At 38.5% G+C, this 14,321-nt stretch overlaps 1 protein-coding gene across 2 annotated transcripts in view; it reads left to right on the plus strand.

Annotated features, from left to right (window-relative positions):
• Positions 1-3,571: 3,571 nt before the first annotated feature.
• The window catches only part of ep300b (E1A binding protein p300 b), a 124,472-nt gene continuing 113,722 nt past the window's right edge, over positions 3,572-14,321 (plus strand). Inside the window, exon 1 of one of the 2 annotated variants that reach the window (XM_028815174.2) lies at positions 3,572-6,505. In XM_028815174.2, coding sequence (XP_028671007.1) covers positions 6,403-6,505 — 103 coding nt within the window. In that variant the 5' untranslated portion in view covers positions 3,572-6,402. The remainder of the gene's footprint in view (positions 6,506-14,321) is intronic. The other variant, XM_028815175.2, reaches the window with a different exon arrangement.

Raw genomic sequence — 14,321 nt, forward strand, 5'->3', positions numbered from 1 at the left:
GGGTGTGACCTCTGTAGCTTCTCTGTCTTCTCCACTACAGCACACACACAGTCAACAAAAATGTATCGACTACAATTTTTGAACATATGTTTCAAATATTTTCTTAGCCACTGGGTGCAGGTGTGTATGTATTATGTACTGTATACTAGGTGTAACACGTTGGTACTTTGGTAGGTTTTGCACAATAATGCAACCACAAAACAAAGGCATACAGTATTAAGCAAAATATCTAGCTCCAGTAACCGTTACAGAATTTGAAAAACAGGAAATTACCTGAAACATTTAATGTTAAGAGAAGTAAAGTTATTTAATTGTTATAAGCATTGTAGGGATGATTTTTACATACATTGGAAGTAGAGACTGGGGGGCGGGGGGTGTAAAGGAAACATGAGGAATTTTTATTCAGAATATAATACCGTAGACAGTAATTGCTTGTCTTGTTCATTAATATTTTAAGACATTTAATATTCATAATTAGGGTGGAAAGGTAGTACAGTAGTTAATACTGCCACTCGTGAACTGCAGTACAAATAACACACTCGGTTGTTTTCCTTGTTGAGTTTGCCTGTTCTCACTGACTCTGTGTGTGTTATCCTTTGGGTACTACAGTTTTCCTCACATTTCTCCACAGACTTGCTTGTTAGGTTGATTAGGGAGCTCGGATAAGGCCCAGTGTGTTTGTGGGTGTTAGAAGGAATGGGCTAAGTAATTAACTGGTCGCCTGTCCAGGCTTTCCGTGATAGGCTCCAGCCTCTTGCAACCTGAATTGGCCTATTCATACTTGTGAATGTTCAGTAAATAATTGAGAATTATTAAGAAAATCTTTGTTTAGGAACTAGTCAAAGAATGGATACGAAAATAATTTTCTGCTGATACAAATCCTGTTGTGTTCTTCAATTACTTGCCAAACAACATCGTAACTAAAATAATTTCTTTTTTCAGGGCAATATATATAGGTTCTGCACAATATATATATAATCCAATTAACAACTAAAAGGATCAGTCAGTACTAATTAAATTAACATGAAGTGGATCACTATACACTGTATGGTTTTGGAAACTGAAAGCAATCCTGAGAAGCTAGTGAGGTGGATTTTGTTCTTCAAAACTGGCAGGAAAACAGCAGTACGAATTAAATATATGATAGCAAAGTAGCAGAAAACTTGAATAAGGATCCTTTGAATCAGACAGGCCTGAAGCTCTCATAAGTACTAACCAGTTCAATTTTCCTATTAAAGTTAACCAAATTAGTAAGCAGAGGTCATCTATTGGAATGCTGGGGAAACTTGGTATTGTCCAAGGAAATTGGAATGCCACATTACCAATAAAGGAAATTACCCACTTTCATTGTCAAGATGTAACAGATGGATTCTGACAGAAAAAAAGAACAGTTCCTGCCTTCACAGTGAACTCTCTACAATAATCCTTACTTTGCACAGAAGATAAGCTTTGTGTTTCACAGGGAGGATGGAATGGTGGGGAGTTAAAGCAGTACGCCTTGCAAATTATGTGGGAGTAAAGAATAAAACTATCCATTTTTCAACTCCCTTTATGTGGTTGTAGGTGCAACCTTGTTGTATGGAGCAATTGAAGATTAAATGTTTTTTTTTTTTTGAAAGAGAAGATGGTTTGGACATTTGCCTTCATACAAGCAGAAATGCCAAAGTGCATACCTAATTTACTTTAGTTTGTATTCGTACACAATAGCACAATGAAATCCTTTCATACACAGAAAGATAAAAAAATGAAACAGTAAATTACCAATCGTTCATTCATTTTCTAACTTGCTTATCTGGTTAATGGTCATGGGGAGCTGGTGCCTGTCATAGCAGCACTGGGTAGAAGGTAAGAGCCAACCCGGGACAGGGTGCCAGTGTGAAATAACATCCATATAAAAAGAATTGACTTGCACCATATCAAAAAGTGTCATTTTACTTAAAGAAAAAACTTGAGGGTGGAGGTGCCGGTGAAATATGCGACTTGAGACTAGAAAATAAATGTTGGATTATTTTTATTTCATTTACTGCTTCATTATGTGGTGTTGTGCCTTTTTTATTGTTCATTGTATTCCTTAGAATCCTAGTATGTGAAATTGTTATTAAGTTGAGCCTTACCACATATCATAATGTATATGCTTTTTTTTTTTTTTTTAACACTTTGTCATCAGTACACAAGTCACACCAATAAAACAACTCTGAACTGGAATGGATGTTGGTGACTAAGGAAAAATCATATACTAAAAATGTTTTTTCTTAGCTGTATTTCTGTGTCTTATTCCCTGTGCTATGTGGGGTTGATGTGCCTGATCAGTTTTCTGTACCACCTAACCAGTCAAGCCCTCGTCATTCAAATCTTCTTTTACTTTATCCATCCACCTCTGCTTTGGCATCCCTCTTTCTCTGCCCCTGTACCTTCATTGTCTCTCCTCTTCACGTGTCCATACCACTTGAGCCTACTTTCCTGTACTTTCTTCTCCCTCACTTTTGTTGTACTCATTGATTATCTCATTTCTGTCATTTTGTTTTGTAACTCCACAAATCCATCTCAATGTTCTCATTACAGCCACAGCCAGCATCTCCTGCACTCCCTTTACTACCCATGCCTTAGCTCAATACGTAACCTGCTGGATGTATCACTGCCTTATAAACGTTAACCTTCTGGATCACACAATACTCCTGATATCTTCCAATTGCATCTGATTCTCCATTTGGAGCTACTACTGCCCCATGGTATCTAAACTTATCCACTGTCGTCATTAACTCTTCTGGCAGGCCAACATCTTAATTCTGATTAAACTTCTGGTATCTTCAATTCTCTCTCATTCAAAGCTCCCCTCCATTCTTTCAAAAGCTTCTTCCTTTCTAGTGCAACCCAACACTAATTAAGGCAGTGTGGTGTGGTGGTTAAGGCTTTGGAAAGCAAAGCATGAGGTTTGGGCTTCAAATATTGCCACTGACACTGTGTGTCCTCGAGTAAGTCACTTTGGCTCCGTGTGCACCAGTTAGCAAAAACAAAAGAAATGTACCTGCAAGTCACTTTAGATAAAGGCATCATTTTGGCTGATGAATACAGTTGGTCACATTTCTTGTATTTTTCCAATTGGAGCACAGGCAGGTGAAGTGATTTAGCTCATGGTCACTTGGTGGGATTTGAAGCCACAACTTGAAGGTTTGAACATGGGTGTCATAGTGTAGGGGAATGGGTATTGACCAACCAGGGTTAAATGGGAGTGGTGCTCAAAGCCAGGAAAGAAAAGTGTATTTTCGAGAGGAAGGTGCCCACGGAGACTGCTTATAAATAGGGCACAGCTATATAGTAATGAAATGTAATACCATTAAGTTTTACCAAAAATCTTACACATATACGAGTTTATATGACAATAAAATTTGAAAAGTTGTTCACATCTCAAACATTATAGAATATGGTTAGGGATGCAGCATAAATGATCCTCTCACGCCCTCAAATTTTTTGAAAAGTTGTTCACTTCTCAATTATTAACATTATAGAATACGGGTAGGAATGAAGCATAAATGATCCTCTCTCGCCCCCTATCGGTCAGGGAAGGTTTCCAATGACGGAAAGAAACGAACAGTGCCCGAATAGGGCCGAAGCTCATCCTCCCCCTCTATTCGTGTAACCGTGTGTGCGCGTCAACCAAACACACACTCCCCCCTCCTTCCTCCTGTCCACTTCACACCCCCGCCGTGTCGGAGTACTAGAAACAACAAGCCGCCATTTTGTTTGTGCGGAGCGGATCGGAGAGGCTAGCGAGTGGCAGAACGCAGCCTGAGCCGAGCGGTGCAGAGCCGAGCCGGTAGCGGAGACCGAGGGAGAGGCGGTGCTGCCCGAAGCTGGCTGGACTAGAAACTCGCCGACGGGACACGACACGATACGACACGACAGCACGGAACAACCCGGCGCTCGCAGCAGCGCAGACAAAAAAAAATATATATAAAAAATATTAATAAGACCTCGGCTCTTCGACCGAGACGAACGGACAAACGCGAAAAAACGGGGGTTTTCTCTTGTTTTCCATGAAGCGGAAGACTTAAATACACCGAAGAGAAAAAATATTAAATATTATTACACCCCCACACGTTAAGCGTCCGAGGAACGGGAGGAGGAGGAGGGAGGAGGACGACGACGACGAGGAGGAAAAGACATTCGAAAAATAATAATAAAATACAGCTAAACGCGAATGGAGCTGGAGAAGAAGAAAACGCAACAACCGGAGCGGCGACAGCGGTCCTGAAGAGAAACGGAGAGGGAGAAGAAGAAGAAGAAGAAAAAAAAAGACGGAACATATCGGGATTAAAACATCGTTCATTGAAATCCCAAGCAGGGCTTTTACGTCTGTATATTTTACACATTAAAATATACACAAAGGACGGGCAAAAACGAAGGAGGTGGACGGCATCGAAAAAGACTGCCTCATATTTCAAAATCGTTTCAAGCCAAAAAAAAAGGCAAAGGCTTGGCGATTTGCTGCCATCTAACAAACCCCCCGCAATATTAAGAGTATAAAACAGGAAAAAAAAATCCTTCCATAAGCAGTCGCGATTTTTTTTTTTTGCACACATTTGAGCTGAAGATCCTGTCGGACGGAGATTTTTTAACAAATCTTTTTGGCTTCATTCAGTAGATTGGTTTTCCACCTGTTTTCCCCTTTGATTTTTTTTTAAGAAAATATTTCACAGGGAAGCAATCGAACGAAATCCAGACCGCAGCAGTGTTTATTACAGTTACGGACTGCAAGAGCTCATCTCCATTTTTATCAGCTTTTATGGTGCATTATTATTTTTTTTTTTTGTTAACGTGAGGACTGAGGAAATTTTATTATTATTATTACTAATTTTTACACCAACTGTTGGAGAAAACGCTACATTCAAATAAAAAAGAAACGCCACTTGGTCTTTTGAACGTCAGACAGGGGGCGCAAGCTGAAGGGGTGATTTATTATTATTGATCTTTTTTTTCAGCAGCTCTCCCCCTTCCTTACAGCCAACAGAGCTCACGTCGACCTGCCGGTGCAAGCAAACGGCAAGACAAATTGCGATTTTTTAAAAATATATATATATTTTGTGGGGAATAGGCGCATACTCACAAACAGAAGAAACGGTTGGTCAGTGAGTGAAGGCTTGTGTGAACACCTTTGGATTTTGTATACTTGTGGCCACTTGTTTTGATTGCAGTACCTTGGCTTGGATGCACCGTGTTGTTCAGCCCACCCTCCTCCTACGGTCACAGTGCGAATCGATTAGTCGGACCCATTCGGGAGTAGAGGCAGAGGATGCAAAATAACGAGAAAAAGAAACCACCGATCCACCCGTTCACGAAATAAGAAACACCTTAGCCTTTCTTTAACTACTGTCATTTTTCTACGGGGAGGGTGGGGTGGAAGTTGGTTGCCACTTTATTTTATATATAAATTAATGGGTCGTTTGTTTGAATTGCATCGAGCTAAACAAGAAGACAGAGGACCTGTAGCCCACTCCGGTGTACTTTTTATTGTTAGTATTTAGCAAAAAAAAATTGGACCTCCTCATAACTTTCGAAACCAGTAGCAGATCGATCTGTCGGCAAGGAGACTGGATCAAGCTTGTTGCCAGTTATCGAAACGTAAAGGGACCTGGAGGTCGGCGAGATCCTTGTTTGCGCAAAGAAGCGGCCCCTGGATTATTATTATTTTTTTTTTGAACTCCAGCTCGGCTTCCATAACACAAAAGGAAATAATTACATCGCGAAAGGAAGACAGAAAGGAAAAACATGCACCATAAACGGGCAAAGCCAGGAGATCCCCGCACCAGTTTCGGATTTTCAGATCGTCTGTGAAAGACCCCTGGCTTCACGGTTTTACCTTAAACGAGACTGCCAATAAAAATTAAGCCTTTTTCTATTTTTGGGTCGGTATCGCCCGACCGGATAGTCGAAAAAAAAAACTGGCATCTTGAACCATGGAGGAACGATCCGTGGATAGTAGTTTGTCCGTCGCAGAAGAAGCAGCTACCTGATTACTAGTCCCGTGACTAACAAGCAAAAGGAAATAAGAGGGGGGAAAAAACAGACGTAAGAAGAACGAAAAGGGAGACTCTCGCTAGTCATCTGAGCTACAGACGGGATCTCTCTCTCTCTCTTTCTCACTCCTGCCCGTCAATTTTATTTGCCCCCTTTGTGAACGGGAAGGGGGAGGAGGGGAAGAGGGGGGGTAAAAACAAGAGAGGAAGCGTCGCGGCGGAGGACGTGAATACGGGACTTTGGAAAGAGACGCTTTGAAATTGAACAAAATTGAAAAACCAAGCGTCCACAGAAAAAGACGAAACTTCATTTTTTATGTAACCCATATATGATTGGTTTTCTTTTTTTCTGGGGGGGGATCGCTTTCTTTTTGGGCTGTTTTAATTCATGAAAATGGCCGATAATGTGGTGGATCCCGGCCCGCCTTCTGCCAAGCGGCCTAAACTCTCCTCCCCGGCGCTGTCCGTATCGGCCGCCAGCGATGGAACAGGTAAGATCCGCTGCTAGCACACCGGGGCGTCGAGGATTCATTTTGGGGTGGGGGCTGTATCTTCATTCTGTACTCCTGTTTCCACCGAGTCGTAGTTCGGAGCCCGAGCTGTACAAATAACATTAGTGCTCTCCTGCGGTGGCGGCGGAGGCCCAAGCAGGCCGAAGAAAGACATGGAGGGTCGAAGCGGCCTGCTTGGTGTGTAATCATTCATGGTTAAAAAAAAAAAAAAACACACACTGAAATGTGCAAACAGTAAGGATATGGAAGATTGTGTCGAAAAATTGTTTTATGATCAACGTGTGTATTTGCACGTAGGTGATTAAGTTGCATATATTTTATATGAAAAGTGGAAACTTGCGATAGGCCGGCGCTTTGTGTTTAAAGGAATCACCATCTCGCGATGCGTCCTGAAAAAAGGCCTTTGAACCTTGTCATCTCTTCAGTCTTCAGTTTTTTCGTTAATTTTATTCTGTCCGTGTCTCATTAAATGGGACATTGGAGGAAGGGCCGTTTTTTAAACGCGTCGTGTGTGCTTGTATTCGTACGCACTGTACACACTTTACGTTGGCATATTACCGGTGTGTTTTTATGTTTCTGTCTTAACGGTATTATTTTTCAATACTGTACACAGTGTATGATTAATTACTATAACTGTAAAAAAGACGTTTATGTTGTAAAACTTACACTGGTCTGTTTTGCTGGCTCAAGATGATGGCATCATCAAGTCGTTTTACTTAATCATTATCGTAGTAGTAAATAACTGTTTAATGCTACTAAGGTTACAGTGCGTTTTCTGAAAGGAAAACTTGAAATGTTTAAACGTTTATATATTTGTAGATGCATATTTATTGTCTGTGTGTCTGCCCTAGACAAGTGTTAAAACGTTTGAATGGTGTATTTTGGTGTATAGATGATATTTTAAGAGTTCATGAACCATACATTGATACTCAGTGGGAGAAATGTAAAATAAGAAAAGGTTCATGTAATTGTCAGACTGTTTTCTTAAAGCGTTATTTAGTGTATTTTTCCACTTAATAGAAAGTAACGTTTCTTAAGATGAGAATGATTGACATAGCTGTGAAAATGTATTATACTGTGTTGGATATATGTGTTGGATTGTACCAAGATTTGTATGTATGTGGAAAATGTGTGATTTACATTTATCTCCTTTCTAGTTAATGGAAGCATTAATATATTTTAAATATGAAAGCCTAAATTGTGTCTGCATGTTGTGAAAAAACTGTTTATTTCACATTTACATTATTCACTTTCTCCTTAATGGCATTAACAATACGTTTAAGATGTCAGCTCATTTTTTTTTTGTTTGTGCTTTTTATTTATTTATTTTTTGCAAGTGATTGGATGTTTTCTATTAATGGTTGTCACAAAAGTACAAGAGGCAAGTGTGCTTTGCTTTTAGGTTTTAAGCTTGCCAGTGCTGAATGCATTATGAACACGTCTCATACAGCACATCTTTTATAGCAGATTTTTGTTAGAAGGTTGGGAGTTTTATTTATCTTTCATGTACAGTGATGCTATGATGTTGGGTACATCATAGGTTGTTTTAATTTCATTTAGAGTATTTGTTATTCAAAGCAAAGGTGACCATGGTTTTTAATAATTTTAGGCGCTAACAGTTGTGAGTGGGAGAAACTGTCATGGTTAATTTTTTGTAAAAGGGTTTGTTCATTGTGCCCATATTTTCAGTTAACAGGTGAAATATTGTGCATGGGGCTTAGTGGTATAAGTAATAACTTTATATTGCTTGGTGTGTTTGCATGTTTTTAATTTTTTGTTCTCCTTGCATTGGAGTTCATTATTGATTTTGACAGGCAATTGAGGAGTTTTTCAAATATGACAAAGGAATTTTGGATAAAATAGTGAGGCAGTCGGACTTTAAATCGGATTAACCATATTTGAGAATGTTATCCAGTAGTTTCCAGTTAGCATAGCTGTGCAAAAGTATTGATAAGAATTTTCGTTGTCCATTTAGGTAAATGAAGAAGTGCAGAGTTGACATTTCTCAGTGTGGTCTTTTTGGAAATACATTACTGTAAATGGGGTGGCATGGTGGCGCAGTATTAGCACTGCTCCTTCGAAGTTAGGAGTCCTGGGTTTGCTTCCCGGGTCCTCCCTGCGTGGAGTTTGCATGTTCTCCCCGTGTCTGAGTGGGTTTCCTCCGGGTGCTCCGGTTTCTTCCCACAGACCAAAGACATGCAGGTTAGGTGTGTTGGTAATTCTAAATTGTCCCTAGTGTGTACTTGGTGTGGGTGCCCTGTGGTGGGCTGCCAGCCTGCCTGGGGTTTATTTCCTGCCTTGCACCCTGTGTTGGCTGGGATTGGCTCCAGCAGACCCCCCCCCCCCCCCCGTGACCCTGTAGTTAGGATATGGTTGGATGATGGATGGATGGATGGATTGCTGTAAATGGAAGCAAATAAGTAAATTGCATCCTAATCCGTGTGTACACATTGAATATCATGGTGGACACTGTGCCTGTTAAGAGCCAAATAACTAGAAAACAATGTTTAGTAGCATTTTAGTGTTACCAGCAAGTCACTGATAAAATCATACTTGACAAGGTATTTATTTATTTGTTTATTTTGGGGTATAATCCAGAAGTTACTCAGAAAATGAGTACAATAAACAGTGAATTAGAGTTGGATGTATTTTGCAGGTGGAATAATAGACACATCTGAAGGTATTGCTAGATTATTTTCTTTTTAATCAGATTTTACAGTAGGTTTTTCCTGTGGTATTTTACCATCAAAGACTTCAGGTTTAACTCTAAGTGGTTAATTTTTTTTTTTAATACATAAAGGTCGATGGTGAAATTTATTTTGTAGTTGGACATCCCCCTGCCACTGAAAGGGAATGGAAGCATTTCCTATGAAATCTGCTCTTTCCACACAACCGCCCGGTACATTGTGTTAACAAGTATAAGAATGTCATTTGCACATTCTTTATATACACTTTTTTTAAAGCATTGTGCATTTATAGATTTTTCTAATGTGGGCTGAATGTATACAGTAGATCAGTTTTGTAGTTCCATGTTCAGGATTGACTCAAGTCATGCTTTCTTGTATCAACTAAGAGCTGACAAAAAAAGTTAATAATAAAAACAAAGCATTTAATCACATTTGTATCTGTTATCAATTTTATGTGTGGCTTCCTTTTAAAACCCATCCCCATTCCCCCAAATCCTGCATACTTACTCTTATCTAGCAGTTGCTCAGCCTCCCCTCCCCTTTCCTCTCATGTTTTCTGACTGTCACAGTCCAGCTGGCCTCTGCTTTTCATTGTTCATTTTTTTCTTTGATTTCATTTTGTGTAAGCAAAATTATTGTCTCCTCATTTTTTGCTTCTTAGTTGATGCTTGCAAAGGAGAAACCTTGCTGTTCAGATCATGCTTGGAGATCTTTAGTTATTTATAAAGAAAAAAAGCCTGAAAATGTGTTCTGATGGGATTGTTTGTTATTGTTTGAGGGATATATAGTTATTAGAGTTCAGACAAGGTGCAGGTTATGATTTTTTTTTTTTTTTTTTTTTTAAACGTGGGTAGAATAATATAAATGCAGTACTTTGAACATTTGCATTCTCACTGTATCATATTTTCTGAATGCATTAATTTTTATTCTTTAAACTGGTCATTGAGTCTGGCTCTGAGGCACTTTTTTGCCCTAGTTATTACGTATCTATATTGAATAGTATTTGTTTACATTTTTTTTGTTGCTTTTTTTAATTTGCATTTGATTGTGTTTTGACTTTTCCCATTTTCCTTAATCATTGTGTTTATTTTTCATTTTTCTTGAACTCCAGTGTCTCCCAAAATTCAAAGCTATTTTCACTATGTCTCTGCCTTTTACAGAAGTAGATTGATCAAAAATTCTGGTGAAATCAATAGCTTATTTTTTGCAATTATACCTCTCTCCCATGATGATTACCTGCTTTGGCTTGGAATTTTCCCTTCTAGTTTTAGGGATTTCTGTGTCCTTTACTTTTGATTTACCAGGTGACGTCGTTTCTGTCCTATAGTTGCTCTCTTTGATTTGTTTATAATGAATATCCAAGTTCTCTCTAGTATTGTTTATCTGTAAGAAAGGATATGAGGCCCAGTTCACACTGTTTGCAAATTTGATTCCCCTTTCTTTGAGAGAAGTTTTGATAAGGTGATGTTCATCTTTTTTTTTTAATTGAAAGTTGTATTGTTAAAGGGTTGTTTTCACTCTTTGAATGGGATTTGTTTGCAACATGCATCTTTTAAAACAAGTTGTGCGTGAATAAAGATTTTAATTTTTGACTCAAATATTATTGCATCATTATGTTTCTACCTTCTGACTCCCTTGTTGAAGGCAGGTTAAATCTGAGTGACAATTTGTTGCTGTACAGGGTGTAATCCGCAGTAGAGTGCAGATACTACAGGTCTGGTGTCAAGGAGAAACAATTGTTTAATGGATAAACATAGGATGTGTCTTGTCAGCTTTAGGCTTTGAGTTGGCATTTTTTTTCTTTTAAGGTAGAAAATGTCTTGTCTTTGTTTCTAGAAATGTTTGCTCTCAAAACTTAAACAGGCTTGAATAAGTATATAAGGAATTAAGCAAAGAGCATTGTCCAGGCAGTCAATGGTTGATTTTTACCTTGATGCCTGGGGTAGTTATTGCTAAGTCTAAACAGAAATCTTGTATATGACGATTAGTCGTCTTTTAAGGCAGCTTTTCTTTTTTGTTATACAGTACTTCATATTTTTATAATTTTGATTGTAAATAGTCCTGTTGAAGAAACCCTTAAATTCTGCACGTTGACTTCACTGTGAAAAGTCTACATTTCATAGATAACATTAAAACAGAAATCATTTTTTAACTTAAATTCCTTTTCCCCTTTTTTATGTGTAGATGTGTATGTTTATGGTGGCCAGAGTTTGTCAGATGTTACTTTAAATGTGCTTCGCAGCATTTTCAGGAAGGAGATGTTAACTATAATGTATATATCAACACTTTTTTTTTATATCTAGAAAGCTTTTTACAGAAATAATGCTTTTTTTTATGATTGTGGTCAGTTAATCTGTGGATTTTGAAATTTCAGTACATCTAGCCATTTAGTCTGTGGTCTTCCTTAACTGGTCAGTAGCTATGACACAGCTGTCTGGAAGCAAATTTCTTGCAAGAATGTTATTCAAAGTGTCAAATTTTGATTAGGTTTTTATTGCCCTTGTTTCATTGTATTTATGGGATAATAAAGATTACTTTTATACTTTTCAGTTTTTCTTGTACAGTTCAACAAACAAAACTATACTGTAGATAGAGAACTTTTTGTTCCCTGGGGGAAATTTGGCAATATACAGAATCGTAACACAATAAATATATATATACACACCTACACTATTGCCTGAGTACACACCAGGATGACTAAAAATGAAAAAAAAATTAAAAAGAACTTCAATCAGTGAGGCATTATGGAGGTGTATTACCATTGGTGTAAAGGAGCCCCAGCAGCATTTCTTGACACACTTCTGTTGAATGATTTGTTGTCTGGAAGTACTCTGTGTTAATGTGTCGGAGAGAGAGCGTGCAGCATTGCTCCTAATTGTGTTTTTATTGTCTCCATTGCTACTACCTTCAGGGGGTCCAGAGTGTATCCCATAACTGAGACAGCATTTTTAATCCGCTTATTGATTTGGTGAGCCTCTGTTGAAGTGATGTTACCAGCCTAGTGCACCACAATGTAGAAAATCGCATTGGCCATCACAGATTTACATTACATGTTAAGGATGTCACTTCCCACATTAAAAGCAATACTGTCAGCTAAGGAAAACGGCGCCTGCTCTGTCATTTCTTTTATAGTTCCTCAGTTTTACAAGACCAGTCCAACCTGTTATTAATTTGGACCCCCAAGTACTTGTAGGAGTGCACCACCTCTATATCCATTCCTTGAATAGTGACTAGGTGTAAAGGCTGTTTGGTGGTGTTGCAAAAGTCAATAAACAGTTCCTTGGTTTTGCTGATGTAAAGTTGCAGACAATTTCTGCACCAAGAAACAAAAGTTCTCCATGCAACTCCTAGTCTTTGTCTCATCCATCTAGTGCAGAATTATCTGAGAAATTCTGCAAATGACACTACCTGGTGTTATAGTCTGAGGTGTACACTGTAAAGAGAAAAGGTTGCTCTTTGTGATGCTCACATCTGTATTGGAAACAGTCTTTGAGTCCTAACAAACTACAGTCTACCTGACAGTCCAATGTCTGGGAAACCATAGGTTCGTCAACTTGCATATCTCTGAAATTATTCCTTAACAGAAATGGCTGGGTGGTATTAAAGGTACTAGAGGAATCTCACAGTTTTGCCAGCTTTGAGCAGTGTGTCCAGGTGATCTACCACAAGAGGACTCGTAGTCCAGGACCAGTTTCTCAGAGGTCTTCATGATGTCGGATGTAAGTGCCAGTGGTCTGAAGTCAATACGTGAAGAGGCGCCTGCCTTCTTTGGAACAGGAACAATGCAGGATGTTTTCCACAACTACTCTTTTTGGAGCTTGTCAGGAACAGACTGAACTGGTGACAGAATGTACCACAAAGTTGGTTAACACAGGCCTTAATTTGAGGACTGGCTCCATCTGATCCAGCATCTTTTCCTGTGTGTAGCTTCCTTAGTTGTCTCCTTACTTGGTCTTTAGTTATGGACAGAACATACTTATGGTCAGAGGCGGACTTGTCACTTGCCGTTCCAGTTGACATAATAGGAGTTGATGCAGTAGGAATGCTGTGGAGGGAAAGAAGTGGGAGGAACAAAAATCAATTAAAAATAGTTCACTTACAAGTATACTGTTATTAAAGCATACAAACATGTCCAAGGCACGCAGACCATGCACATATAAATATGCCATTACAGTAGTAGGTTTGGAGAAATTATGTTCATGTTTGTAAATATTAACGATTGAGTGTAGTAAGCTAAGACAAGCTATTAAAGGAAAAGAGAAGAAACGTTTTCCATTGTACATTTAATTCATCTGCCTTTGGCTGACTAGTTCTTCTGCAGTTATCTGCATACTCCTGTCAGTAGCTACAATTTCACAGGCAAACATCCTTCTCTACTAAATACAGCTATTTACATTTATTCTTTGTTGCACTGTCTGCTATGTGATTTATGGTCACGTCCCAGCTTAAAAGCTTTTCCTCTAGTGCCAATAAAGATAGTTTTGAACAGTTAGTGAAATCACTTGAGAAATTTCACAGCTCATTTTTTGATGGGAATGTCTTCAATGAACTGGTGATTACATCATGTACATGACCAGACTGTAGTTAAAGTTTCCAGCACTTTTTATTTTTTAAAAATACTGTCATTTTTAATTGTTTAGCTTTTGTTTTTTGCAAAGTGGAGTCACATAGGATCAGTTATTGCTGTTTGAAACAAGCATGTTCAGTGACACTTCGAAACCTTGGTCTGTAACAAAGTATATAGGTAAATTTCAGTAAAGCTGCTTTGCAGGGTTTACTAGTGCAGTGAGAAAAGAATTTTAAAGTTGGATTATTGCAAATACAGGGCAAAAAACAATTCACATAAGTAAATTTCCTCATCTTTTGGACAAGTATGCAAATTTTGCACACTTTTTGGAATGCTGCGCACAAGTTACACCTTTTTAAGAGATTTTGCATTTATGGTCCTGGATTCTACTGTTGGTAGAAAATGTGACATAATGTTCCATACCAATAAGAGGGATAAATTACTCTTTAACAATATGGCTGAGCTCTGCTACCAGAACCAGAAGAACAGGAGAATATAAAAAGTCTTAGTAGCCAATAATGGATTACTATACTTATCAAAA

The sequence above is a fragment of the Erpetoichthys calabaricus genome, chromosome 12 (assembly GCF_900747795.2).
Source record: "Erpetoichthys calabaricus chromosome 12, fErpCal1.3, whole genome shotgun sequence".
NCBI classification, from domain to species: domain Eukaryota; kingdom Metazoa; phylum Chordata; class Cladistia; order Polypteriformes; family Polypteridae; genus Erpetoichthys; species Erpetoichthys calabaricus.